This window comes from Rhinolophus hipposideros (genome assembly GCF_964194185.1).
Source record: "Rhinolophus hipposideros genome assembly, chromosome: 24".
Taxonomy (NCBI): domain Eukaryota; kingdom Metazoa; phylum Chordata; class Mammalia; order Chiroptera; family Rhinolophidae; genus Rhinolophus; species Rhinolophus hipposideros.
The window spans coordinates 13690290-13717986 of NC_138070.1; the positions used below are offsets into that span (position 1 = coordinate 13690290).

A 27697-nucleotide genomic window follows, 5' to 3' on the forward strand; every position below is an offset into this window, starting at 1 on the left:
GGTGGCTGACGAGTGGTGCGGTGGTGGTAGGTGGAGTCACCCCGCGACCTGTACTGGAGCCCGGTGGGGTCATCGCCGACAACCGCCCGGCACATGGCTGCGTGGGGCCTGGGAGGCCGCCTTGGCCTTCGCGGTTGCCTCGGCTCCCGCAGGCTACCTTGTCCCCGTTTCCAGAGCCGCGGGGCCCCGGGCGTGGAAGACGGGGACGGGTGAGTGTCCGGCTGGGAGGGTAACTCGGACACCTGCCGTGGTGTCGCCATAGTTACGTCACACGGCTGTGAGGTTACCACGGCACCTGCCAGGTGACATCCTCTCTTAGTCCTGACGTCGCTCTGGCAGCGTGGGCACCGTGGGAGCCAGAGACCAAGATTTCATTGCACACGTCGGAACGGAGCTCAGCTGTCATCCCCAGGGCGGGGAATGGACCACGTGGGCCAAAAGGGCAGGCTGGCCTGGCCTCACAGTGGGGGTGCGGGGGCCATGCAGGTTCTGCCCTATCTCCCAAGCAGTTTATACTTTCAGACACAGAGATACACCGCACAATCTAAAGAGAGATACCCCGACCAATCTTAAGGTGGTTGTCATCATAGACCTTGAAACTTGCACCCCATTCCCAGACCTCAGGACCTGTGAAGTACCATGAATTCATAATGGAATCATAGATTTCACAGATCCGGTAACTTAACATTTGAATAACTTTGTAATGTCACATGTTCACGTTGTAGTCGGTATTGAAGGTGTTACGTTGCTATTTGAAAATGCCAATTCTCGAACCTTGTTTGGGCAATTCTTTATTTCTGAGTATACTTGAAGTTTCATAGAATGGAAGTAGCCCAGTTTTCTTTCCCTGACTCGGTGGAGTAGAAGATGAGCGCTTGGGTAAGGTAGAAGCAAGAGTTTGGGGTCTGGAGTAAGATGGTCTTGGGCATGAATCCCAGCCCGACCTCTTCCTCCCTGGGTGACCTAGGACGGAGAGTCACCCTGTGAACTACAGCCTCCTCAACAGTAAGATGAAGGTCATAGATAGTGTCTGTCCTTGGGGCTGTGGGAAGATTCCAGGGATAATTTCAGGACATAATGCCGGTAATCCACTTAGCACAGTGCAGGGACTACGGAAAGTGATCAGTAAATTCTTTCAGCGAATATTTATTGAGCTTCTGCGTTGAGCAATGGACTACATCAGCGACTCCGCAGACATGGATGTGGGAAAGACACAGAGCTTGCCCACAAAGGGCTTAAAGTTCAGAGAGATGGAGGGGAAAGATGGCAACAAGAGATGGAGGCCGAGGTGGGTAGGTGCTGCCTCTGAGGCTATGAGCAGCAAGCTGGGACCCACAGAAGGAGGTGCCCCACTGTGTACGCCATCCCCGTTCACCACCTCTTGATGTCTGTTTTCTCATTAGGCCACAGCCCTCCTTGAAGACACCCAAGATCCCCAAGATTTACACCAAAACAGGAGACAAAGGTAGGGTGGGGACTGGTGAAAAATGCAGAGACGTGGCAGACTTCATTTTAAAGTTCTTCCAAATTCTTTCCAGCCATTAAAAAGTATATGGCTGATCTCAGTATACATGACCAAAATGTGTGATATGAAAGATGCCCAAAATATAGTAAGTAATCAAAGCAAGTTGCAGAACAATCCAAATACCCAAATCATTTGGATAAAAGTGTGTGTGTGTGTGTGTGTGTGTGTGTATTCAGGTATGCATCCAACAGCCTAAAAGGTTATACCTTGGACTGTTACCTGGGAGAGAGATTGAGTTGCGGGGGAGAGGAATGGACAGAAGTGCTTTCATTGTTTGCTGTAAATATTTCTATTCTATTATTCTTTTTTGACTGAGCATTACTTTGAGAATATAAAAAAAATACCAGAACATAATATGGTCCAGAAAAATGTAAGACGCAAAATATCAGTTTGATATCATTTTCTCAAGTTTAAAATGTGCAGATCACTAGGCTAGTCATATATTGATTTTTGGATATACGAGTACAGCAGGTCCTCAAATAATGTTGTTTTCTTCAACATCATTTCATTATAATGTTGATGAGATGCAGCAGGAACTTAACTCTTGTTTAAATCAATTAGCCTGTGGTCAAATTGGTTTTGTTCATTTCGCTCAAAGTTGCAGTTTCCAAGAACCTTTCAATGATGTTAAATGAAGACTTACTGTATACTTATGTAGCAGAAGTATAAAAACATGCATAGGATGTATCTTTCAAAGCAAAAATTAATATAAGAACCGGTATTATGTTATATTATATTATATTATATTATATTAATTACATTATATTATATATAAGACCCGGTCTTATTTTAATGTAAGATCGGGTCTTATATTAATTTTTGCTGCAAAAGACGCATTAGAGCTGATGGTCCAGCTAGGTCTTATTTTCGGGGAAACACGGTATGTTACCACAATAAAACGAAAAAGCATACTTAGGTATGACAACAGAAGGTGGTGTTAATGCCCTCCAGCCAAAGAACTCCAGGGTCAATCTAGTCAAGTAAAGTTGGATCAGTTAGCTCATTACACCTAGGGAGATGGCATGCCTTGGGAGCTATGGGGCAGCTCAATAAGAGGATGCTAGAAAGGCCTGGCCTTTTTGTAGGTGATTTGAAGAGAGTTCGAGGAAGTGGGGCTCTCTCTGGATTAGGTGATGTCAGAAGCAGGGATAATTCTGTAATTGGGTATCTTAATCATTTTATTTAGAAGGGGAGAAGGACAGCTTGGGCCTAAAGGCATACAGCGCATCAGGCGTAATTGATAAAGAAACAGCAGTCACTCACATTAGCCAAGAAAGGGGGACATCGGTCATTTTATAATGTTCTGTGCTCAGACGTGTTTAGGAGTGTTTCCATTTTGATCTTGATCTGTCACAATCATAGAGTGGCCCATCTGATGGTGTTCTGTGAAATCGTTTGCGTTCAACAGGAGAGAACCCATCTGTGAGTGCCTGGCCAGCACCTGGCAGCACCAAAGCCTGTCTGACAGCGCCAAGCCAGCCCGGCTGTCCAGAGCAGGTTTTCTCTTTCTCGGTGGTTGGGGGACAAAGATGGGAAATGTGACCGAGGTAGTGGTACAGAGCACTTTGATTTTATGTGAAATATAACGTATACATAATATGTACACATGTGTTTTCTTTCTTTAGCAGGATAGTTAGGACATAATTTTTTTAAGTTTAAAAGCATATCAGGAAACAAGTGAGGATAGTGGTTATCCTTGAAGGGTAGCAACTGAAAGGGGGTGGATGGGGCTTCTGGGGTGCTGGTCATATTCCGTTTCTTGATCTGGGTGCTGATCACAGAGGTATTATTCAGTGAGTAGCAATTCATCAACTTGTATACTTAATGATCCAAGCATTTTTCTGTATGTATGTTATACTTCAAGTAGAAAGTTTTCTTAAAAAGTGCATATCGGGGGGAAAAAATCTTAATTTGAGTGGCTAAACATTTTTTCACAGGGTTTTCTAGCACTTTCACTGGAGAAAGGAGACCCAAAGATGACCAAGTGTTTGAGGCCGTGGGAACGACAGATGAATTAAGTTCAGCCATCGGGTAAGGGCGACAGGATTGGCGCTGAGATTGAATTAGAATGTGGCTTCCGTAAATGTAATTGACGTGAAGCTCTCGAGAGTGCTCGCTAGTCCCAGAGGCTGCCAACCCATGGTGAACCTGCCCCAGCCTGGAAGCACCGGGTTACCTGGTCAGCCCCAAGGCAGCCGTGCTGCAGACACCTTTCCCTTTTGCGTACTCCTGTCCCATGCCATGTGAGGCAGCCCTACCCCTCCATCTCTCCTCCCTCACGCTTCAGTACGTGTGTGCTGTTGAGGTGCACATATTTATTAAGTGAAGGAGGTGAGTCGAGCACAGTATACCGTGCATCAGGTGTGATCCCTTTTGTGAGCCTTGGCTTTTCAATAAGCATGTACACAGCCAGAGTTTAGGCAGTGGACTCAGGGAATCAGTCAGGATCGGCCAGGCCATGCTGTGGTAACAGACAACCCCCCAATCCTATGGCTTACAACACCCGAAGTATGCTTACTTCAAGCCCATTGCCAGTGGGTACGTTTCAGGGCTTCATGACATCATTTTGGGTCCCAGTTTGGCAGGGACAGCCTCTGTCTAGAACAACACCAGTAATTGTAACAGAGGGAAAAGAGATCATGCCAAAGCTCACACTGTCTCTTCAAGTTTCCATGAAGTGACATCATAGCTGCTCACATTTCATTGGCCAGAGCTAGTCACATGGACACACCAGACAGCATTGCTATGGGAGGGGCAACAAATATTTGAGAACAGTTGTCCAGTCCTCCAAGCTCAGCAAACTGTTGACAGTGTGAGCGGCCCTTAGCTCAAGTGCCGGTTCTGGAGCTCTGTTGAGGCCCTGTGGGTGAAAGTCACGGGAAGCAGACAGCCCTGGCTTCAAATTGTCTATCACTGCTGACTGGCTGTGTGTCTTCAGGTAAATCACCTGGCCTCTCTGAGCCTCCATTTCCTGTTCTGTCATATGATCATAGTAATATGGTTCTTATTAGGACTGAATGAGACAATTCCATGTTTCACCCTTAAGATAGCATTTAGCGCCAGTAATAATAATGCCAGCTATCATTATTATTAAAACTTACCTGCTCATGGCTTCCATTTTCAAGGATGGGCCTGATTAAGTGAGATCTTCAGGACAGATCATTGGAGGTGTAGATAGTCTTCAAGCAGAGTAAAGAAGGCAGACCCCATGGTGTGTGGGGAAGGTGAGGGGCAGGGAGGTGGGGGCAGGCAGACACAAGATGAAGTGGGCAGAAGGGAGGGAAAGGCAAGTTCTCGCATCAGTTGCCTAAAATTAGCAAATCATCAAGCCATCATCTCTCAGCTGATGTGGGACATTGGCGAAACCTCAGTTGGGGATTCTTCCTTTGTCAGATGTTGCTCGAACATCTCTGTGTGCCAGGCACTGATAAGCAGAGAGCCTCAGCCCTGCCTTCGTGGCCACAGTCCCAGGGACAGGGGCGGGGTGCAGACAGACACTAAAGAGGCACCTACAAGTGGTGGGAGCTGGGCTGGGGCAGGCACCAAGGAGGGGCCTCCAGCTAGCTGGCATCATGGGAACATCCTTAGTGAACAGATATTCTTAGCACCTGTTACATGCCAGGCCTGAGGCATCCAGCTGTGAGGGACAGACTGTGTGTCCTGGTCTGCATAGCCCTTGCTTGCGTCCAGAGGGGAAGCCCAACACTAGACAGCTAATTACACATTTGTTTATTTAGTTCTAGTTGTAAAATGGGCTAGGAAGACAGGTGCTGGTGGTTCTTCACCTGCCCTTTCTAAGCCATTCTCCACCCATCTCTTTGCCTCTGTGTCTGGAATGCTGGCCTTTATCAGCTGGTGACTGTTTCATCCCCATTCCCTTGCCCTCTGGCTCTGTTGGGTCCAGCCAGTGGAAGGCACCAGCAGAAGATGGGACAGTGGGTGGAGAGAGGTGCAGGAGTATTTATTGCCCATTCCCCCGCTGTGTGTGGCTCTGATGGTAGCTGGCTCTCCACCTACTTTCTCTCAGCTGCGTGGTCCTGGTGGTGGCCCCCGCTGAGAATCCGGCTCTCTCCAGGGTTGGCAGTACCTTTGACCCTCGCTGGCCCCTTCAGGCTCCTGCTTTTGCTGACCTTTGCCATCCAGTGTCAGTTTCTATAACTCTTCCCATGTTCGGGAAGCTCTCCTCCGGGAACCCTTTGAAAGCACCACTATCTGTTCCCGCCAGGATCTTGACGGTACAGAAGGGGAGGGCAGAGTTCTGAGGGAGGCCACGGCCGCCAGGGTCCTGACCTGCATCTGGGGCACTTTGCTGTCCCTGCCCCTTCCCACCTTACCAGGAAACCCCTACTAAGCTTTTAAAGTCCCAACCCCAGCATCGCTTCTTCCAGAAACCCCTCCCTGAACCCTAGCCAAGACCAGGTTTCCCAGGAATCTAGCCCTTTCCTTCAGAGCACTGACTTCAGTTTGCAACTTTACCTTCAGTCACATAATATTCAATTCAGGTCTTCCTCTCCTGCCAAACAGAGCCTGTGTCACCTTTGCTCACCACCAAATTGCCTGGGCCTGGCCAGAGTAGACATTGAAAAAGGAATTACCGACTGAATGAGTAATGAGTCTAAGAGAAGGCATTTTGAGAAACAACTACCCTTAACCAAGTGGAAGGTTATGATGTTCTTATTGTCAGCAAGAAAAAGAACACGGTGGCTAGTAGAGCCAAATTATCTAAACGGCCTATCACCTGAGAATCTATTTCCTTACAGCAAGACAGGGCCTGGGGACATTATATTAGAGGCAAATTCTTTTTCCTTCTTTCTCATAGGTTTGCTATGGAATTAATCACAGAGAAGGGCCACCCGTTTGCTGAAGAGCTTGAGAAAGTGAGTAACGTCGTCTCCCACCAAGCTGGGATTTTTTTATCCCTGCGGCCTGCTGGCCGTAACTGGCTTTGCCATCGGACCATGGCTTCCTTTCTGTGTCACCTGGGACCTGTCACTCTTCCTCTAGGAGCCTCAGTTTCTCCATCTGTATAGTGGGGACATACAAAGATAATCCTCCCTCCCAGGCGAGTGATGAGGATTGCACTAAAAGAGGGAAATGTAAAGTGCGGTGGTCTCACCCTGGGGCAGTTCTGCCTCCCAGGGGACATTTGGCAATGTCTGGAGACATTTTTGATTGTCTTTCCAACCGGAGGTGGAGTTGTCACTGGCATCTCGTGGGGGGAGGCCAGGGATACTGCCAAACATCCTATGGTGCACAGAACAGCCCCCACCACAAAGAAGGACCCAGCCCAAAATGTCAGTGGCGCTGAGGTTGAGAAACTGGAAGCCTGGCTGCAGTAAGCCCTTACCCAGGGAGTATGTCATACTAATGATCTACTTACTAATGATGTACATGCTATATCCTGTGATGATACACATACTGTATACTTACTACTGATATACATACTGTATCATACCAATAAGTATGACTGTTTGGCTCCTTAGGCACTGGAAGCTCTGACCCCCAGAGAGGACTTCAGAAATGGAGGCAGGGACTCCCTACCTAGGACACACAGGATGAAGCTTCACACGTTGACCTGAGTCTTTGGGAACTGCTCCCTGGAGGGCTGCTCCTCAGCCCGCTTCCAGACCAGGCTGGAGCCTCCTCGGGCTCCTGGGAGCAGGTGGAGGGCAGTGAGGGTGCTGCGGAAGGATGCGAGGCCCCAGCTGCTGGCACGTTCTGTGAACGAGTCGCCTCCTGTGTGACGGAGGGCAGTCTTCAGCCTCGTAATGGGAACCTAACTGTTCCCGTCCAGAGGGCATCTCTGTCTGCTGTGCTCATCTGAGTGGGGCTTGCAGAGGGCAAGCTGGGACAGCGACACGATGAGCACACCTTGTGCTCCCCGTCCTTTGGGTCACAGCTTTCACCTCACCACTGCCAGTCACCTTCCCTGGCCACCCCACCTCCAGCTGGGTGTGTGCCTCTCCCAGGTTTCCACAGCTCCTGTGCTTCCCGCTCAAATAGCAGGCGTCACTGGAGTGTCAGACCACCCAGTCCCCTGCCTTGTTCCCCACCTGCCCAGGGCATCCTGATGTTGCAGACCATGGTTTGTTCATATGGGGGGGCCAGTCTGGTCCCCAGAGGCTGCAGGAGAATGCCAGGCAGCCCGTTTGCTGCTTTCCTCACATCTCCCCGTTTGATCCGCACAGGAGCCCAGAAGGGGCGACTTGCCCAAGGTCCCACAGCCAGGGATTAGTGGAGCTGGGCCCTGATTCCCAAACCAGAGCCACCTCTCTCCAGCATTACCTGGGGTGATCGCCGCAGGTGCCAGCCCCTGGGCAGTATTGTTAACGCCCTTCCACCAGAAGCCACAGGCACCAGGCGGCCACTGAGTCACTCAGGTCGGTGGCCCAGGGAGGGTCTCGTCCCCTGCTGGGTGGGGAGCCTTTCTGTTCATCTGCTGTGTCCTCCTCCTGGCACACGTCACAGTGGCCATCTTAACAGAAGTCGAAGACCTCCACTCTCCCCACAGTTCACCGTCCAGCTCGCGTGGACCCAGCTGGGCAGAAAGTTAGAGGTGGTGTTTGTGGGTCTCATCGGCACAGGAGCCCCATCGGTCATTTGTCAGGCAGGGGCCTGGAGTCCTTTCCCCAGAGCTCAACAGGCCACCTCTGTTCTAAGCAAAGCCCCTTGCTCCTGCCGCTGAGAGCAGAGGCCTCACCCAGCCATGCTTCTTGCCCCTCAGCTGCCCATGTTCTCAGAGACCCTGGCCTTTATCATTGAGAAAGCATCGTCATATGTGGTCTCCTGGCCCCACGGTTACAGGTTAGAAAACCAAAGCTGTCCGTTCAGAGAAAGAAAAAAGCCTCCCAGGGCCCAGGCACCTGGGAGGCACGGGTGGGGATAGGAGACCCTCTTGGCCACCCCTGGGCATTTTCTGTAACCTAGTCGTCCCCAAGGAAGCCAGGGCCCCTCTCAACAGGGCTGGCGTCCAACGTCCTGAAGGTGCAGACAGGTTGCTAATTAGCCTTTAAATGCCAGCTAATCAAAGGTTCCGACAGTCCCCGTGTGTCCTGCGCGTCTGGTGGCAGCTGTGCACATGGGCCCACGTTATCCCCGCTGGGCTTGCCGGGAATAGACCTTCATTCCTGCCTCTGTTGCTTCCTCAGATCCAGTGCTCACTGCAGGACATCGGCTCTGCCCTGGCGACACCGCGCTCCTCGGCCAGGGAGGCTCACTTAAGTAACTCTCTGAACCCGCTGTGTGTGTCCACAGAGCTCCACGGGCGGCTAGGCCCAAGGCGGGGTGGAACGGGGACTCTCCTGAGTGTCACCTGCGAGCCCTGTCAGCCGGGCTGTAGACCCTGAGAGGAAAGGAACCTTTCAAGACACTGGAAGTGGTTTGGAGGGCACATGGGGAAGGTTTCCTTGATGCTCTGGCCAGCAATGGGCCTCATGGCTGTGTCCTTCTGCTCCCTGACCCCTCAGGACATACCACGTTCGAGGCAGGGCCCATCCTGCAGCTGGAGCAGTGGATTGACAAATACTCCAGCCAGCTCCCCCCTCTCACGGCTTTCATTCTGCCTGTAGGTACTGGGCAGTCTCCACCTGGGGGTGAGGCGGGCGGGGGGAGCTGCCGGCCAAGTGTCTTAACAAAAACACATGGGTGTTGAATAAATCCCCTCTTTAATTTTTAGTAGTGACAGAAGCTCCCCTCTAGACCCTCCCCAGCTCGGCCCATTCTGGGCAGGGGTGCCCAGTGGGTGCCTCCCAGCAGGGCCCCATGAAGGCAGAACACTGTCCACTGAGGGGCAGGTCCTGTGTATCCATCTGTCCGTTTGAGGAGCTCCCTTTCTACAGTGGGCACACCCGCCTACCCCTTTGCTCTGGCCATCGCCCACTTTCTCCTTTCAGTCGGGAGGCAAGAGCAGCTCTGCACTGCATTTCTGTCGGACTGTGTGTCGCCGAGCTGAGAGACGGTAAGGGGCCCAGGGCAGAGGGCGTGGGATCCTGGTCGGAGCGGGAGGCAGCTGCGTGCAAAGAGTGCCATCCAGCCACCTGGTGACGTCTTTCCCGGCACCTCCGCCGTGCCAGGTGGACACCAAGCCAGACCAAGTGCCTAGCCTCAGAGCACTGCATTGCGCAGGGCAGACAGCAACCTGTGACCAGACAAATGACAGATGATGTAACTACACGTCAAGATCAGAGCTTGTAGAAAAACAAGCAGTTGTGGATGAACAGAGGGGAGGAAGTCCTAGTGGGTTTAGTTGGTTATTTATAATTATAACACTCCAATTCAAAAGGGTATTCAGTGAAAATTCTCCCCTGTGCCCCAGCTCCCTCATTCCTGGGGGTTCATTTAAATGAGACAGTCTGAGCGGAGCAGAAATGATTGACGAGCCCACACCATGATAAGCGCTGTGAAGGAGGGTGTGGGGCGCCAGTGACCCAGGCTGGGTGCAGGGAGGGTCTCCAGTCATCCTACGAGAGCCAAGAATGGAAGGATTGGGGTAAAGGGGATGGGACAGTGTCAGGGGAGAGGCAGCAGCTGCACTGAAGGGACAGAAAGGCCGAGTGTCTGGATCCACGGTGAGAGCCGTAGGGCACGATGAGGCCAGCGGCTGACCGAGGCCAGACTGGGCAGGGCCTCGTGTAAGCCCAGAGGGGTCCGCCTTTCTCCAGAGAGCACCAGGAAGCCGTGACAGGCGTTAGGCCATGGGGTGACTCGAAAGGGTCCTGCTGCCTGCTGGGTACAGAAGGACCCAGAGGGCCCCACGTGAGTGTGGGCCCCAAGTAGAAGTGGTCGATAGACGAGCCACTTGTTATTCCAACCTCCCCAACTCAGAGTTGGGGAGAGGAGGGACCCCCAGAAGCTACTGACAGCCTTTTCAAGGAAACTTAATAATTGCAAAATCTTTGTTTCCATCACTCAGACCAGGCTGCCACCCAACTTGATAAAGAAATGGAAAGAAAGCCCTACCTTGATGTAACAGGCAGGGCTGAGCTGGGCACGTTATAGTCATTATTTCATTGATTCTTCACGGCTCTGGGAGAGAGGTGGGGGCAGCCCCCACTTTACAGGAGTCAGGAAGTCAGGGCTCAGAGAGGTGACATTATGGCCAGGATCACCCGAGAGGCCCATGGCACAGTCTGGATTGGAGCCCGGGTCTGTCCAGTCCAAACCCGAGTTCTGTACATCACCCCACATCCTAAAGGTTTCATCCTTCATGAAAGGCTTTTGGACCCAAGTGGTTCCTAAAGGGACCCTGGGTAACAGGAAGAGCTTTGGCTTCAAAAGAAGAAAAAAAATCATTTGTACAAAGCCGTGCATGTCAGCCATGCTCATAACAAAAAATTGGAGACAACCCAAAGGCCAACAGTGGGGAGTGGCCAAGCAGAGGGTGGATCCTCAGTCTACCAGAAAGGGGTGTGCAGATGTACATGTGGGACACCACTGGGTGAAAAAGCCCCTTGGGCAGGGGACACAAACCCAGAGCCTCGTTTTGGGGAGAGTGTCTCCTGGCAAGGGTTTTGCAGCAGAGGCGATGTGCGCAAAGCGCTTAGCAAGGTCCTCCCCCATCGTCGATGTCCCCAGACCGCAGGCCACAGCCTCGAATGTCCTCATAGACTGGCACAAACACCAGACCAGGCAGTAGCGGCCAGACATGCCAGCTTGGGACCGAGCCCTGGGTCCTGGGGAGCGTTGATCCCCTAAGTTAGTGATCCTGTGTGTTCTCCCTTTCCAGCGTGGTGCCTCTTGTCCAAACGGGTGAGACGGATCCCAACGTGGCCAAGTTCTTAAACAGGTACTTAGATGGGATTTGGAGTGTCTCCTCTGAAAAGTGAGCCACATGGTGGGGAAGTGACCACAACCAAATAGGCTTCGCTCATCTCTTCGCAGAGGGCCTGCTGTGTGCCAGGCACGGTGCTGGGCATGAAGGTGCAGCTGAGAACAAGGCAGGGACCGTCCTTGTCCCCGGGGAGGTGCAGATCTTGTTGGGAGAGGCCACTGTAAAACCCAGCCAAGGGAAACATCGGAACAAAGGGATAATGCAGCAGCAAGGGGCCCGCTTTGAGGCTGGGTAACCGGGGAGGCCATGGGAAGTATGGTGGTGGCTGACCAGGGAGCCCAGGCAGGAGTCAGACCCCTCTCTCAACCAGTCCCCCTCCCTGCGAGGCCCCCGAGCAGTGTGAGCTGAGAGGAGACAGCCAGGCAAAGTGAGCTCAGGTCCACCTGGGCCCAGGCCCCTGGCACAGGACCTGGTGAGCTGATGGCCCAGGGAGGGCCCCTGCAGCCCATCACTCAGCCTCCGAGGCCACAGCTGGCCCAAGGCCTGCTCCACTGGGTCTGCTCCAGCCTTGGCTTGTGCAGTCCTCATATGGGCAGGGGCAGGTCAAGAGTTAGGGGACCCCTGCAAGATGTCCTGGGTGTCTAGAGAGTGACTTCACATCCGGGGTCTGGCCCCTTCCTATGGTCACTCCTTTCACAGGTACTTGGCCTGGGCTGTGAGGGGTCCTAACCAGCTCCTTTACTCCTGGGAGGAGAGTGAGCCTGACAGGGAATGAGGCACGTTCCATTCATCATCACAGCACCAATGCCTGGGGGGAGCCCTGCCAGTCCTACAGGTGTTGTGAGGACCCAGTCAGCTCATTCCCTCAGCCAGGCATTAGAAGGCAGGGGGCCTAATCCCAGGGGCAGCAGGGGTGGGGAAGGTTCTGGCAGGACCTGGCTTGGAGCTGGCCTCAGTGGGTAGAGGTGGGGCGGGGGGAGATGGAGGAAGTGGTGATCAGTGGTCAGCACGCAAACAAGAAGTGCAGGAAGGCCAGGTGGAGAGCTGCATGAACCCCCTGCAAGCACCTGAAGGGCCGGCTCGGTGTCTCCTCTTGGATTTCTTCTGCCCCAACTCCTGCCCACAGGCCTCATCCCTGGGGGTTCAGCAAGAAGGGAGAGGCAGACTAGGGCCTAGCAGGCCAGTGCTTCTCAACCGGGACACCTGGCAGTGTCTGGAGACATGTTTGGTTGCCATTGAGGGTAGAGACCAGAGATGGTACCTGACGTTCCGTGATCCACAGGACAGTCCCTTTCCCCCACCACAAAAAACGAGCCCGCCGGTCAGTAGTGCCGAGGTTGAGAACCCCACCCTAGGCCTCCTCTACCCAAAGTGTGTCACCTGGGCACAGGTCGGACCTGCAGAATCCCAGGCCTGGCCCAGCGCACCTCCCACCAGTCAGAATTTGCACCTCTCTGGGATCCCCAGGGGACTCGTGTGCATGCTCCAATTTGGGGGTCACCAGCCCTGGTCACTCACTGGACAATATAGAAACTAGCCCAGGGCATGGCCCAAAGTCGCCAGCCCTGTGAGGTGGCTCGTGGGTAGCGGCCTTGTCCTGTAGGAGCCGCCCCAGCTCTGGCGCCACAGTCGGGCACTTGGCTCGCACAGAAGCTGGCTCCGAGTGCCATCCATCATGCCCAAGTTGACCGAGCACCCGCTGTCCTGCCTGATGCTCCTGGGGCCGTGTGATTTATATTTCCTCCTTGAAGGCTAATATGGGAAGGACCCAGTTAGCATTGATTGCTCATCTCAGATTATTCCGTCTGTTTCTCTCTGTCCCTCCAGACTCAGCGACTATCTCTTTACATTAGCCAGATATGCAGCCATGAAGGAGGGGAATCAAGAAAAAATATACAAGAAAAATGACCCATCGGCCTGAACCTGCGGCACTTGAAAATAATGGTAAGGGGGAGCTTTGTAGACCCCTCAGTGGTGACAGTGACAAGATGAAAAGAAGTTTGCCCTTTGTGTCCTGATTCCTGAAGGTCTCACCCAGAGGGGCTGGAAGCTGGTCTTTTGTCCAGACTCAGCTGCCTTTCAGACCCCCCCGCCACTTCCCTCAAGGAGTGGCTGCTGGAGAATTCTGCCCCCACTTCCCCGGGCTCTCCTTGGTCTTAGAGGAAGTGGGAAGAATTCAGTATTGCAGAAAAGAAAGGTAAAGTGAGTGATGCCATGAGAAGAAGCCACACAGAACAAAGAATAAAAGTGGGAAAGGCTCGAAACAAGTGTGTGTGTGGCGGGGAGGGAGAGAGCCCTTCCACTGCCAGCTCAGCTTGTTCAAGGATTTGGAGTGGGACCAGAGGCACTTGGAAATGTAATTGTGATTTACCTGTGCCAAAGGGGCTTTAAATGTCACATGTATAAAGGGAAAGGCAGACAGGATTTGGAAGTTTAGTCACCTCTGAGCCACCCATCACCGCCTAAATGTGGGGGAAGGACAGCTGCAGACTGACAGGCCAGGCCTCGGAAACACACTTGGGTAGACGTGCATGGCGGGGCTGCAGCCTGGAGAAGCCTCTCTCACAGGATCCTTCCCCCACCCAGGGCTGGAGGCCCTGGTGAGAGAAACACCACCTAAAGGAGGGTATGTCCAGCCCAAGCAGATGGTGTCCCGGGGCTGAGGTGGAGCGTATTCAGCTCAAGCAGTAAGATCTCCTGTTCCCAGCGAGGCCGACATAGACGAGACTTACTTCCCTGATGTTGCACTTGGCTGGTTTACGCCTCTGAGATCCATGCCATTGCTGTATTTTATTTCACGTGTCACCACTGCTCCCTCCTGCTATGAAACCACACTGCCAGTGCCAGCTGTGTCCTTGGGCAGGGGGATATTTATGAAGGGCGAGGAGGCAGCCCTGGGAACCTGAAGATGCCACGCTGCTAATTGCAGGAAATGACTTCAGAAGGGCAGGCTCTTGCTAACTATCAGCACTGAACTGCCTGGTGCACTCCATTCAGCAATCATTTACTTACCGAGTGCCTGCTTAGCATGAGACACCAGCAAGGCCCGTCCGGCACGCAGGTCACTCCGCTGTCCTTGCCCGCCCATCAGCCAACGTTAAAACTGTCAGTCACGTGCATATTTTTGCTTTGGCGCTCACCACCTCGCCTGCTAATTTTGCTGGAAGAACAGGTTCATTTCAGACCTTCTGGGGCCGTTTGTTCCCAGCAGGCCGCGCTGGCCCCCGTAAGCCTTGGGCAGAGGGGCTGAGGTGTAAGTGACCGTGAGTGAAAGTGAAAACCCTCCCCACGTGACCATGTGGGGTGCCCCCCCGTGGTCCCTGTGGTTAGCACCCGGCCTGGTACCATAGCAGGTGCTGGTGTTTATGCACAGAATGAAACAGTAAAAGCACGAGAGTTGCAGGGCAGCTGACAGTGGTTAAGTGCCCCATCTGAGTGCAGCACTCAGGCTGGGCTGGGAAGAGTGTTCCACGAGCTTGCAGCGAAAGGCTCAATGCACTCGGTTCTGCCCTCCAAGTCTTTCCAGAAGGAGCAGGACGTGGGTAGTAAAACAACAGTCCTGCGCTCCTGGCTACGATGAAACATACCCCCACAAAGAACAAGAGAAGGTCTTTGTGTAAATATAACATCTTCAAGTGACTCTCTTTGAAACAAGGCTGTTTGCCTTTGCCAAATCCCGTCCCCACCTGCCCTTGCTGGGAGCGGCTGTTGCAGGCCAGATTTTTCCCGGGTTCCCAGGTCCCCCTCTGCATCTGCCCTTCACCAACAATGTTCCCACAGAGACAGCCCTAGGACAGGGCACACTTGGCATCTCCGGAGTTGTGTCCTGTGTCACCAACCTGGGAAAACCAGGAATTCTGCGTTGGGGAGCTGGAAGATGGTTTAGTTGGAAATGTTTGCTCTTCTGCAGCGCCTTACGAAGCTGTATTGGAGCCTAAGGCAAAAGGCAACACGTGCACCCCATGCACACGTAACAAGATAGCCTCCATGTCTTGAAGCCAGTCAGAGAAGTTAACGAAAGCTCCAGTCAGACCACGGGACTGTAAAGCCCAATCTGTTTGCACACCACTGTCAGCCGTCATCCATGATTGTCCCCACTGCACAGTAATGCAGGGTTGGAAAAGAAACATCAGGCTGTTTTATTTAAAGTTGTGATACCTTATTGATCATAAGATGTTGTGTGTGCATAATTTTGATTTTTAAAAATACTGTGTGAAAGGATTGCTTATCTTGATTACCGGGGATTTGGGCGCACCCAGACATTTTGCACCCAAGACAGTGCCTTGCCTGCCTCCCTTCGTCCAGGTCCAGCTCTCAGAAACACATTACGTACCGTTGCCAGAGACGAGCAGATGGTTGGACCTCCCATCGCAGAGAACCCCACCGTGGTCACGCCGGCACCGGCTTCATCTCCTGTAAAGCCCACAGCAACCTTGAAGGAGACACTCGTGTGCTGTCGCTTTGCAGGTGAGGAAACGGGCTCAGAGAAACCAACTTGTCTCAGGGAGTCAGCGCGTAGATGGGGGCCCAGGAAGTGGCCTTGTGACTCCTGGCCCAGTGCTCTTCGCCTCCCGCCCAGCCGCCACTTGACAGTCATTTTAATCACGACCTGGACCGCCGAGAACAATGTCAGGCCTAATAGATTCTGCTGTCTCATTTCTCAACCTAGTTTCCCTTAACTGATATTTCATGGCTATTGTTAATGTGCATTTTTCACCGAGTAATTTTCACAGCCCGAACTTGTAACACATCCCAATGACAAACGTTCCCAGTTCCGAATCTCCCATCAGCGGCAATGTCACCCTCACCTCCTCCCCGGCACCTTCCTCCGACAGCCCATCCAGTTTTATGATCGCTGTGTCCCAGTTATCACTACTGAACCTTTAAGAATCCAGACGCATTTCAAGTTTAATTGAATAAAATTCTTTGTATGATAAATTCTGCGTGAACGCTACATAAATCAGTGCCTGGAAGGATTTGCAGTTTGCCCCCCCACCCCCTTTAGACCAGGCCCGGGAATCCCACTGACAATACTGGACCCAGGATGGTCCAGTCTTCCTTATCGAGGGGACTAGATTCACCTTTGCAGCCCAACTGGGGGTACAGTTTTCATTTGCGTTGGCCTGTTGCTTTTCTTGTCTTGTGGAAGACACACATGCACTCAAGCAGAGGCAGGGAACGAGCAGGTTGGGCACACCCGGGAACTTTGGGGATGTCTCTTGTATTCTCCCACTCCCCAGGATCAGAAACTTCTGTGAAGGCTACACTCCCCCTAGATACATGCGCACAGACGTGTCCACGGTTTGCACACTGTCTGAGGAAGTCTGTGGGAGCCCTAGGCGAGGACCCGTGTTCTAGAATGGCCAGGGCAGCCTCCTTAGGAGCGAATCGGACTGACAAGGCTGCCTGCTCTAGCAGCCTTTGTGGGGTGTGTATGGCTCCAGCTTTGACGTGTGGGAAAGGAGCATTTGGGGTTGGCCGGGGAGGCTGTTGAATGACCTTTGATGCTCGCAAGCCTGCAGGGCACCGAACAACAGTCAAATGCACGCCTTGGGTGGTGGCCTCTGGCAGACTCAAGTTCAAGACCAGCTCTGTCCCTTCCTAGCCTCATGATTCTGGGCAAGTCATTCCGTCTTTCTCAGATTTGCTTCTGCATCTGTAAAATGGGAATGATAAAACAGTCGTCCCTTCTTATCCATGGGGTATACTTTCTAAGACTGCCAGCGGCTGTCTGAAACCGTGGGTAGTACTGAGACATATATACCGGGGGTGCCAAAAAAATATATAGACATTTTAAAATGTGCATACATTTTTTTGACTTTTTTGGCACCCTCTGTATATATACTATGTTTTTTTCCTATGCATTCATACCTATAAGAAAGGTTAGTGTATAAATTAGGCACAGTAAGAAATTAACAGTATGTAATAAAAACAAGTATAACAATATACTATAATAAAAGGTATGTGAATATGGTCTCTCTCTCTCTCTCTCACTGATAACGGAGACGGCTACTAAGTGACTCACGGGCAGGGAGTATACGCAGCCTGGAGATGCTGGACAAAGGGATGATTCACGCCCCAGTTAGGACAGAGCAGGATGGCACAAGCTTTCATCAGGCTACTCAGAACGGTGCGCAATTTAAAATGTGTTAATCATACCTGGAATTTTCCATTTAATAGTTTTGGACTGCGGTTGACCACAGACAGGTAACTGAAACCACGGAAAGCGAAACCACAAATAAGGGGGGAACTACTGTATTGTCTACCGAAAAGGGCCACTAGGCGAGTTTAATGAGGCAATCTTTATAATAAAAGGATTTAGCACTCCTCTGGCATAGATGAGCTGCCATTATTATAGACGATGATATGATGATGATGATGATGATGATGATGATTTGAATTCAAGTTATGACCCGGCCACTTTTTTTTTTTTTTAAGTTTTTATTGGGGAGGGGGAACAGGACTTTATAGGGAAACAGTGTGTACTTCCAGGACTTTTTTCCAAGTCAAGTTGTTGTCCTTTCAGCCTTAGTTGTGGAGGGTGTAGCTCAGCTCCAGGTCCAGTTGCCGTTGCTAGTTGCAGGGGGAGCAGCCCACCGTCCCTTGTGGGAGATGAACCGGCAACCTTGTGGTTGAGAGCCCACTGGCCCATGTGAGAATCGAACCGGCAGCCTTCGGAGTTAGGAGCACGGAGCTCTAACTGCCTGAGCCACCGCTGGCCCTTCTTAGCTGAGTCACCTCAAGTCGTTTAACCAGTCTTAGCCTCAGTGTTCATCTTTTATAATGGGGGACGATACCAACTTCCAGGGTTCAGGGAATAAGTCTGGCACATGGTGGCAGCTCAAAAAGAAGTAGGTTGGTTGTTGAATCACGTTTTATTCTTTTCAAAGCACTTTCAAGTAGCTCGGGCCCAGGTGAAGCACAGAGGCCCACTGAGCAGCTCTTCTGGTTCGTTTCGACTTGTCGAGGGCAAAGGAGACAAGTGACTTCACTAGGGTCTGGTACCAGTCGGCCTGGGGGACATGGCTCCAGGAATACCATACCAAAGTGAAAGGGAGAATTGACTGGGTCACAGAGCAGTGAGAGCTGAAAGGGAGCTCAGATCATTGCCCCATCTTACAGATGAGCGAAGTGAGGCCCAGAAAGGAGAAATGACTTTCTCAAGGTCACACAGCTCTAGGAGGTGAAGCTAGGCTTTCAATTGGAGCTGTTTGCCTCCAAACCCCATGACTAGCATTTATTATCACGTAGCTACGTGCCCAACTGTACCACAAAGCCAGGTCTTTGATGTGTCGTCTTAGTTCTCAGAGCCCTGTGAGGTGTGTACAGTTATTCTCCCCATTTCACAGGTGAGGAAACAGAGGGGGTGAAGTCCCTTGCTCAGAATCACGCAGTGTCCGCTGGGGTGATGAGGATGGTTATAATGATCCATTATACACAGCTGACATGTATTGAGTTCCTACACGCAGAACTTTTGAAACCGTCACCACCGCAATACAAGAACAATTCCTTGTGCGCTTAGCAATTACTCCCACAGCAGCCCCATCAGGTAGATAGTAGTATCTCCATTTCAGATACAGGCGCCGACACAGAGGCACCGGGAGACGGCACCTTGGCCAGTGTCGCACAGTGAGGAAGAGGCCAAATTTGGATTTGAACGTGGCTCTGCCTACCTCCAGCACGTTCTTACTTCTCCATGGTGACAAATGCTGTTCGATGTCTCCCCGTGGGCTGTAGCAGAGCCAGGACAAGAACAGTCTTCAGACTCCCACGGGGGGGCATCTTGGGTAAGGATGTGATTGACAACAAAGTGGTGCAGGGGAGGAGAAGAGGGTACCATAAACCTGGGAGGCCCCACCTCCCCTGCAAGCTGCCTCTCTGAGTGAGAAGCAGGCACCAGCTCAGGGTGGAGGCAGCCTGGAGAATTGATTGCGTAAATCCCAGAAAGGCGTCCAGCTGCCTCAGGACCTGGGGGTGCCTGGGGGCCCTCTCTGCCCCTCTTTCCCCATCAGATGCTCCCAAGGCACGCATCCTTCGGCCCACGTCCCCTCCCCAGTGAGCAGGTGCCTTTATTTACAATCACCTTGGAAGGGTCGAGCAGACATATGTTGCTAAGGGTCGTTTATTCTTGTTTATAAAATTTATGGCTTCACCTCGATTACACACTGTCAAAACGGGAAGGATTGGCCCCAAAGTCTCTTGCCGCATGACTGCCTCAGACGTGTGTACATCTGTTAACTCTGTAGGAGCTGTAGAGGGAAATAAGGTTGACGATAATTCAAAAGCTCGCTGTCCCATCACAGGTGTGGGTGGTAGGCTTTGACAAAAGACATCCAGGTGCCTACGTGGGAACGGAGGAGGTTAGGGTCTGCAAGTGGCCGTGTCAGGTGGCATCCGGACCCTACCCCCACCTGGCAATGGACTCTCTCAGGGGACCTGGGTTGGGGAGTGAGAGAGGAAGATATTGGCTCTGACGGCCCTCGGGGGTCCTGCCACAGGAGCCGGCAGCTGGAGAGAGTTCCGAGCCTGTGGCTTTCCACCTGCAGATGTCAGCGGGGAGAGAGGAACGTTGACTCTCCACTGCTGGGGTATTGGAGATGGTCTGACCTTTCAGGGGGGCGATTTGGCAATGCAGATGAAAGTGCTAGAAATGTGCGTCCTTCTGGCCCAGCAATTCCGCTGCTGAGGATTTCTCTCAAGTAAATGGATACATTGGTGGAGCCATAAGGGGTTTTTTGTTGTTGTTGTTTTAGTGCTGTGCTGCTCATTACAATGAAAATTTGGAAACAAATGTTCAATAATACAGAACTAATCATTAAATAAGTAAAATATTTGACAATAAGGGACTATAAGAAATATAAAGCTACTGAAAGTGATGATGTCTATGTATTTATTACTATGGAAAAGTGTTCACAATCTATTACGTAAAAACACAAAACAAACAAACAAAAAACACCGAGTTATAAAATGGTACGTATGGAATGATCCAAATCCTGTGAAAGAAATATACGTGTGTATGTGTATGAATGCCACCGAAAAAAAATGCACGGAGCCATTCTATATGTTAATACTTATCTCTAAGTCATGGGATTATGGGTGGTTTTAACTTTCATTTTTGCTCGGATTTTCCAATTTTTTTTATTTGTTTACTATGAGTTTGGGTTGGATTTAACAAAGGCTTAATAAACATGAGTGAAAAAGAAAAGAAACGGACAACTGCTTTCCCTGCCTGTAATAAATCATCTCTCTCCCTTGGGACGTTTGGAGCCAAAAGGAGGGTGTCCTCCTGTAGACAAAGCCACGGGGTCCCTCCAACGTCTAGAAGCCTGGAGAATAGGCCCTGTGTTTGTTCCACCGGAGACAACTGGCTGTCGGAGTGCAGCCCCCATACAGCCTGAATGTGGACGTTAGCTTCCATTCTAGGGCAACGGAGGAGAGAAATGACCACAGCCCCCCTGAGAGGCCCTGGGGTGGGGGAATCGTGCCAACTTTTCACAGGATGTCGAGGACGATAGCATTCTTCCCTTTCCTGTGGGCTACTGCCTCTAACTTGTATGGGGTTTGAGAGTAGATGAAGAACTGTCGTATTTATTATCTTGTATGGATTTTCATACCGGATTACCACTCTAACTTTACCAGACCAAAGTGGTGCCCCATCAGGTAGAGTCATGAGTCCAACGTGCCACAGTCAGCACATGGCAAAACCAACACTCCCCTGGGCCTTTTGGGTCAACATCCAGCTTCCTTTCCCAACTCTGTTCTGCTAAAACAGGGGAAGGGCTTATTCCCCCTGGGTGGAAAGGACACGCCCATTCCAGTTGATTGGTAGTGGCTGCCTGGGGGGCATTAAGAAGGGGCCTGAGGCGGGATTCAGATTCCGCAGGGAGGAGTTTGGTAATCCATTGGTAATGTCTTGCCCTGGCTTCCCAGGACGGACGTAGTGGAACAGATGGCGTGTATTTGACATTTTTGGACTCCTAGGCCAAAGCCCTCACAGATCTCAAAAAGGTGATTTCAGAGGAAGGTATGGTCTCTAGGCTGCCTGAGAGTAGTCAGACTGTCCCTCCAAGCCAGCCCTACAAGTAGTTCTCCCAGCCTCACAGCTCCCCAAGAGAGCCAACGGGCAGGACAGATATCTTAGTTTTCAAGTGACACATCAGGGTCATAGATTGAGAACCAAATACTTATAAATCTGACTAATTGATTAGTCAGCCTGACATGCTCGCCGCCGTAATTCAGAATCCCTAATTACATTTCACATTAAAGCAAGCAAAATTAAGATTAAAGCAAATGAGAAACCTCCTGACCCCAGCCCACCGCCAATCTCTGCCACCCTCGTCTGTCTCTCCTCCCTCCAGCAGGCAGGTCTCCAAGGACAGGGGCTGTAGTTCCAGAAGCCCCTTCCCTTTGTCTGCTTTTTCTCTCAGGTCCCTCTGGTGAGTCGCGGAACCAAGTTGGATGACTGTCTTGTTGCAACGAGAGAGCACACACAGCACTGGGGACCTCGGGGTGTTCCAGCGAGAGGGTGTTAGAAAGGACTTAGAGGATTTGGGCTTGTGTTGGTTGCTTTGGGGGAGGTTCAAGGAAGCAGGGTGGCTCTGATTAGATATCTTAATAAATCTTGTCTAGAAGGACGGAGAGATGAATGAAGCTAAAGCTGGAACGGAATACACTGGCATAGCCCCCAACCTCAAAGGCCTGGCTTGGGACACCCACTTTGCACACACACACACACACACACACACACACCCCAGATGTCATCAAGTACTTGGTATGGGAAGTAACTTGCATTCTCACTATATGCCAGGCACTGCACGCATGACCTCATCTGACCTTACAGCAACCCTACGTGGGGAGAATTATCACTTCCATTTTGCCGGCTTGGAGATACTAGGTGATTGCCCAGGTTACTGAGAGGAAGTGGCCAAGGCTAGATTTGAATTCTAGTCTGTCTGATTCCAGAACCTGAATCCTTACCACTGTCCTAGGGGCCACTGGAAGCCTTAAAAATCTCAGGAACACTCTTGTGGATATTTGCTGTGTGGGGGGACCTCCCCTCGATAGCCGTGTCTTCATTTCCTTTTGGGGATTGACTTTTCCCATGGGATATGACGTATGTGAGGCTCTTTGTCTTATTTTCAACCCATCAGAAATGATCTCATTGGTTTCCTGTTTAGTGCCTGTCTCTCCCACAGTGGCCTGTACCCTGGTGCCGAGAACGGTGCTTGGCACATAGCATGTGCCCATCAATTGTTATGGAATGACTAAATGAAAGAATGACATCAGTGCCACTCTATCTCTCCCTGAATTTTCCCTGGATCTCCTGGAAGACTCCTACAGGATGTGAATGAGGATCGGCTTCTGGTGGAGCTGAGTCATTCGCCCCCACAGAGTCCTGAAGAGATTCAGGCCCCCTGAACCGCCCTGGCTCTCGTCGTGCCTCAGGCCTGGTCCTCCAGGCCTCAGTATCTGCCAGGAAATTCCTTTCCTGTCCACGCGAGCCAGAGCAGGTTGCTGTTGCTTGCAGTTCAAGAATCCTGGCTGATGGTGGTGGGACATGAGCAGTTTCCAACCTTCCAGTTTCAGCGTTGACCCCCTGCTGGGACAAGCTGCCCAGCATGTTCATCTGGGGCCACTGTGACAGCACACCGAGAGGGAGGACCAAGGAACTCTGGGGTTCCCTGTGGAAGCAGTGGCAGGTTCACCATCATTATCAGGGTGTCTTGGAGGTTGAGGGACAAGGCCTTCCCTGCAGATCTGAATGGATCATGTTCCCACATGCGTGAAGGAGCCATTCCTGGAGCAGACACCTGTGTCTCTGCCTCAGCCGGTGACAAGAGAAAGGGGCTGCAGCGTGTTGGGACAGGAGTGATGAGCTAAGAAAGTGGTGGGGGTCCTGAAGCGCCTGCAGTCTCCCTCCACCTGGGGAGTTCGACAGGGTGGGGGTGGGGAGATGAAAATACAGCAGAGAAGGTCGCCTTTTGCTCAGGTACGCCCCCAAATCCAACTCTGCCTTTTCCTCTGTGGCCGTGGATCGGTGCTGTTGGATAGATTGTTGCCACTCCTGGTTGTGCCAGGACTTCGGGAGACAAGAGCTCTGGGGTCCTCAGCAAGTCCTTAAAAATGCTGCAGGCCCTTATTTGTGAAGTGGGTGCAATTTTGTCCGTTTCCAGCAGTCCCCACGAGGGAGATGGAACAGGCATGAATACATGCAACAGGCTCTGGAGAGGGGACAGAACAGCTCCTGGGGTTTTGCTCAAGCGTGGCCCCTTCGCCTGGAAGGCTCTGCCACCCCTCTCCTGCTACTCAGACTGGGTAAGGGCTCTGGAGTGTGCCGGACCAGGGTGCGAATCTTGGCTGTACCACTTCTTGACTCTGGGACCTCGCACAAGGGCCTCACTCCCCATCTGAGAACCTGTTTTCCCAGATACGAAGTGGGCCTCCTAACAGTGTGGCATTCGGCACTAGGGGTAAGTGATCCTCCATCTCCTTTGATTAGCTCTGCCTCCTCCCCCCACCTTAGTGAGCTCGGTAAGCCACAGTGGTGCCCATATTCTTCCTGCCTGTACCCCCAGCCTGGAGCATAGGTAGGGCCTACGTGTCTATTTGTTGGATGAATGAACACGAGCCTGAACTCCTTGGCAGTCTGGCTTCTTGGGCTGACTCCTGGCTGGGACACCTGCCAGCTGCCAGGCCCATCTGGCACCATCTGGGATGGTGACAAGGCCATCCAGGCTACACGGCAGACTCTAGGCGGCCCCTTACTGCCCCATTCAGGGTGATGCCATGCTCCCTTCCCAGGACAGTGTCCCTGGCTGGGACACGCGCAGGTCAGGGAGAGTCAGTGGGGCCAGGACCTGTGGGGAAAGCATCACTGATCCTGATACGTGGTACAGATACCGGAGCAGGCAAAACTGTCAAGAGGACAAAGTGTCGCTGTGTACCTCCCTCTCTTTGCTCCCAACTTCAGGCTCCCCTCCTTCCCCATGTAGTTTCCCTCGATCTGTTTGTACCCAGTGACTCCCCCTCCCCACCACACGGGGCATCCAGCACAGACCCTTCCCTGAGGCAGCAAAGCTAATGGAGTTGAAGGGCGACCGACCTTCGGAGTCACAGACCTAGGGCTGAATCCCAGCTCTCATGCTTTCGAGCTGTGTTGTCTCTTGCAAGTGAATCCACCTCTCTAAACCTGTGTCCTCATTTGCAAGGTGGACCAGCTACATTCCCAGCGTCCAGGGTCCCCAAGTGGATTAAATGCGACCTCTGTGCAGAAGGCTGAGTGCAGTGTGCAGCTGGGGTGAAGACCCCAGGGATGGCAGCCACCGCCTCTACCATTTGTGGTATGACACCCCATTCTTGTTCTTGGTGACAGGAGTTCTAATTCCCTCTGTTCACCAACTGACACCTTTGGTCTGGCTGTTTCCTCTGTCCCGAATGTCTACCTTCCTGTCTGCAAAGTGGAAACCCTCTTTCCAGGCGAAAATAAAAGAACACATCCTTTTTGGCCCCTTCTCCCCAAGCAGATGGGACCTGTTTTCTTTGATCCCCATGTACTACTGTCCCATTACCATAGATGCTTTTTCAGGTGGGACTCACTAGGCCCATTTCTCAGGTGAGAGTGAGGCTCGGAGAGGTGGCCAATGCTTCCCAACCAGTGAGTGGCCGGGCCAGGCTTAGCACCCGTGTTCTGACCCCACAGCTCCTGTCTCCACCTCGGCCCCGAGCTGTTTGGAGGTAATCAGGACAGGCATTACTATTATTACTGGGATGATTTTACGGATGAGGAAAGAAGGTTCAGAGAGCTGGAAACCTGCTCAGGGTCACTCAGCCAGTTTTTCATGCCAAGTTCAGGTCTCATCCCACTTGCTGAATGCTGGGCCTGGCTGACGACAGGCTCTAACCCGATCTCACCGTGAGCCTGTCAGGAATGTGGGGTCCCGGGCCCACACGGACCTGCTGAATCCGGATCTCCCGGTGGTGGTGGTGACCTGGCACTGGTATGCATGGAAACGTCTGAGGAGCTCTGATTTGGGGTGACGGTTTCAGCTTCCTCTGCAGGCTGCTCTGGGGTGAGGGCTGCAGCCCCTTTTTGGCGGGGCTTCTTCTGTCGTCACTGATGGATTCTTGCAGCCTGGTTCTCATGCAGAAGGGGCTGGAAACGGACACAAACCTTATCTCCATCCTGAGACTCCATCCCAGCCTGAGTCTCCCCACCGCTCAGACCCTCCTCATTGCCAAGGGCTGAGAAAACCACGGAGGGAATGCGGCTGTGGTCCCGGGTCAGGCGGAAGCTGTGCCAAGTGTGTGGTGGGGGCTCCGGGTCTGGCAGAGCAGCCAAAACCCGGGGGTTGAGGGTGAAGCCCAGCAGAAGCTCCTGGGGGCGTCCTGGAGTCTGAAAAATGAAGGTAACTCCAGAGAAGGCGTCAGTTAGGTCCCTGGGATAAATGACGACTGTTGTAACAGCCATGAGACACCGACTGTCCCTCGAAGGCCCAACATAGGCGGGAGCTTTTTAGGCAACGCTGCATGGCAGGTGCTGCTATGGCTGCAGTTCTTGGAAGAAACCACAGCCAGGAGCCCCGAGAAGCGAGAAGCGAGGGGCCTGGCCTCTGGCCTCACAGCTGGTGAGTGGTGGGGGGTTGGGAGGGGCATAAGCTCCACAGAGCTCACAACAGGTCATGGGGAGCCCCATTTTCTTAAAGTGAAAGGTGAGGAAATATAGAAAGGGGACTAACATCTGAGTGATTTGGTGCCAGGAGCTGAGCTGGGTGCACTTGACCCATGACTTCGTTTAATTCTCAGTGCCCCTGAAGTAGGCATGGAGACTCTCAGGGAACACATGCAGAGGCCGAACCCCGACCCCCCGGGACTCAGAGCCAGGAGTGAGGGGCTGGGTTTGCATGTCGGACTCGCAGTCCATGGCCCTTGCTTTGCTTCCTGGAAAAGTGCACTGAATGAACCACTTTTCACAGTTCTTCAGCCGCTCTTACCAATTTAACAAGTTCCAGGAAATAAGTCTGAGGCCCAGGAGAGCCCTGAATCTACCAGTAACCAACCCATCTGTCCACACCCATCACAGCCTGGCGCCTGCTAAATTAACAGGACAAAGAGGCCAGTGGCTTCCCTGCAGTCAGAAACAGTGGAGACCAGCGTTTCTCAAGCTGTGTTCCACCTAAACATTCTTTGGCACTTGCAAGTTCTGTCAGTGTGTTAAAATTGTCATTTTAATGTTATTTTTCCCAGTTATAAAAACAAACTTTCTTTGCAATGATGGCTTTTAATTAAAAGCCACAATGTAGAGGAGGCCAGATGGCTCAGGGTTACAGCGCGAGCTCTCAACATGGTTGTCGGTTCAATTCCCGCATGGGATGGTGGGCTGCGCCCCCAGCAACTAAGATTGAAAACGGCGACTGGACTTGGAGCTGAGCTGCGCCCTCCACAGCTAGACTGAAGGACAATGACTTGGAGCTGATGGGCCCTGGAGAAACACACTATTCCCCCATATCCAATATTCCCCAATAAAAATTAAAAACCCCCCAAAAAACTAAAAAAAAAAATAAAAGCCACAACGTCACAGAATAAGGCTTTAGATTTTTAGGTGGGTGTGTCTCACACTGGAGGCCACTGATGTATTTGGGGGACTGCAGTTTTTTTCTTTTTGTCATATAGACGCTCAATGTGAGAAAGGCTGCCCTGCAAATTCCTCTTGGGTGCAGAGGCTGGTTCTAAGTGTTGGAAAAGGGCCCATCAGGCTTTCACTCTTTCTTTCCTGAAACCCTGGATTTTCACCGGCCAGTGTCCTGCTCCGATCCTCAGGCGCCCCCAGGCCAGGGGAGGCAGCGAGAACTTTCAGGTGAAGGGAAAAGCCACCCAAGGTAGCGCTGGAAAAATGAAGGGGTGTGAGATGCGTTTCTCTGCTGAGTGTAAAGCTGGGCTTGTTTAACAGAATGGCAGAGCTACGTCCTGCATCGCAGAGGGAGAAGAACTGAGTACGCCCAGACGTAGCTGTAGGATTTTGTTTCATATACTTCTGAATTGTCCGGATTCTTTTCAATGAGCACCTCTCACTTTCTACACTACTGTGTAATACACGTGATCCAGGGGAAGGCTGCCTCTGGGAAGCGGGTGAGATGGACGGGAGCATGGATGGCGCAGACGGTGACTTCGTTTTAGCTCAAATGTGTGACTTCTTAAGACAAAACCGGAAGCAACTATGACACACTGTCAACTGCTGTTAGCCCTGTGTAGGCACTGGGACTTGGGCGCCTGTTATATTATCCTCTAGCTGCTTTGCACTGTGGGAACCTATGTGCTTGAGCCCCAGCCGCCCCGTCCGGAGTGACCCAGGCACGTGGTCGGGAAAGGCTCCTTTGCAGGATGAAAAGCAGAACACAGCCCTCAGG

At 52.0% G+C, this 27697-nt stretch overlaps 1 protein-coding gene across 1 annotated transcript; it reads left to right on the forward strand.

Moving 5' to 3' along the window:
* Positions 1–10: 10 nt before the first annotated feature.
* MMAB (metabolism of cobalamin associated B) lies at positions 11–16232 on the forward strand. The gene is made up of 10 exons (XM_081036967.1): positions 11–209; positions 1404–1465; positions 3463–3556; positions 6345–6402; positions 8674–8746; positions 8992–9089; positions 9418–9482; positions 11250–11309; positions 13122–13238; positions 15600–16232. Exons 1-9 carry the CDS (start codon positions 94–96, stop codon positions 13213–13215), a joined length of 720 nt encoding a protein of 239 aa, XP_080893093.1. The 5' UTR covers positions 11–93; the 3' UTR covers positions 13216–13238; positions 15600–16232.
* The last annotated feature ends 11465 nt before the right edge of the window (positions 16233–27697 follow it).

Excerpts from the sequence above, each read along its gene's own strand:
- MMAB (XM_081036967.1), top strand. The coding sequence starts at position 94 with ATGGCTGCGTGGGGCCTGGGAGGCCGCCTTGGCCTTCGCGGTTGCCTC. Across the intron at positions 210-1,403 it reads GGCGTGGAAGACGGGGACGG|GCCACAGCCCTCCTTGAAGA; the intron begins GTGAGTGTCCGG and ends TTTTCTCATTAG. Across the intron at positions 1,466-3,462 it reads CACCAAAACAGGAGACAAAG|GGTTTTCTAGCACTTTCACT; the intron begins GTAGGGTGGGGA and ends ATTTTTTCACAG.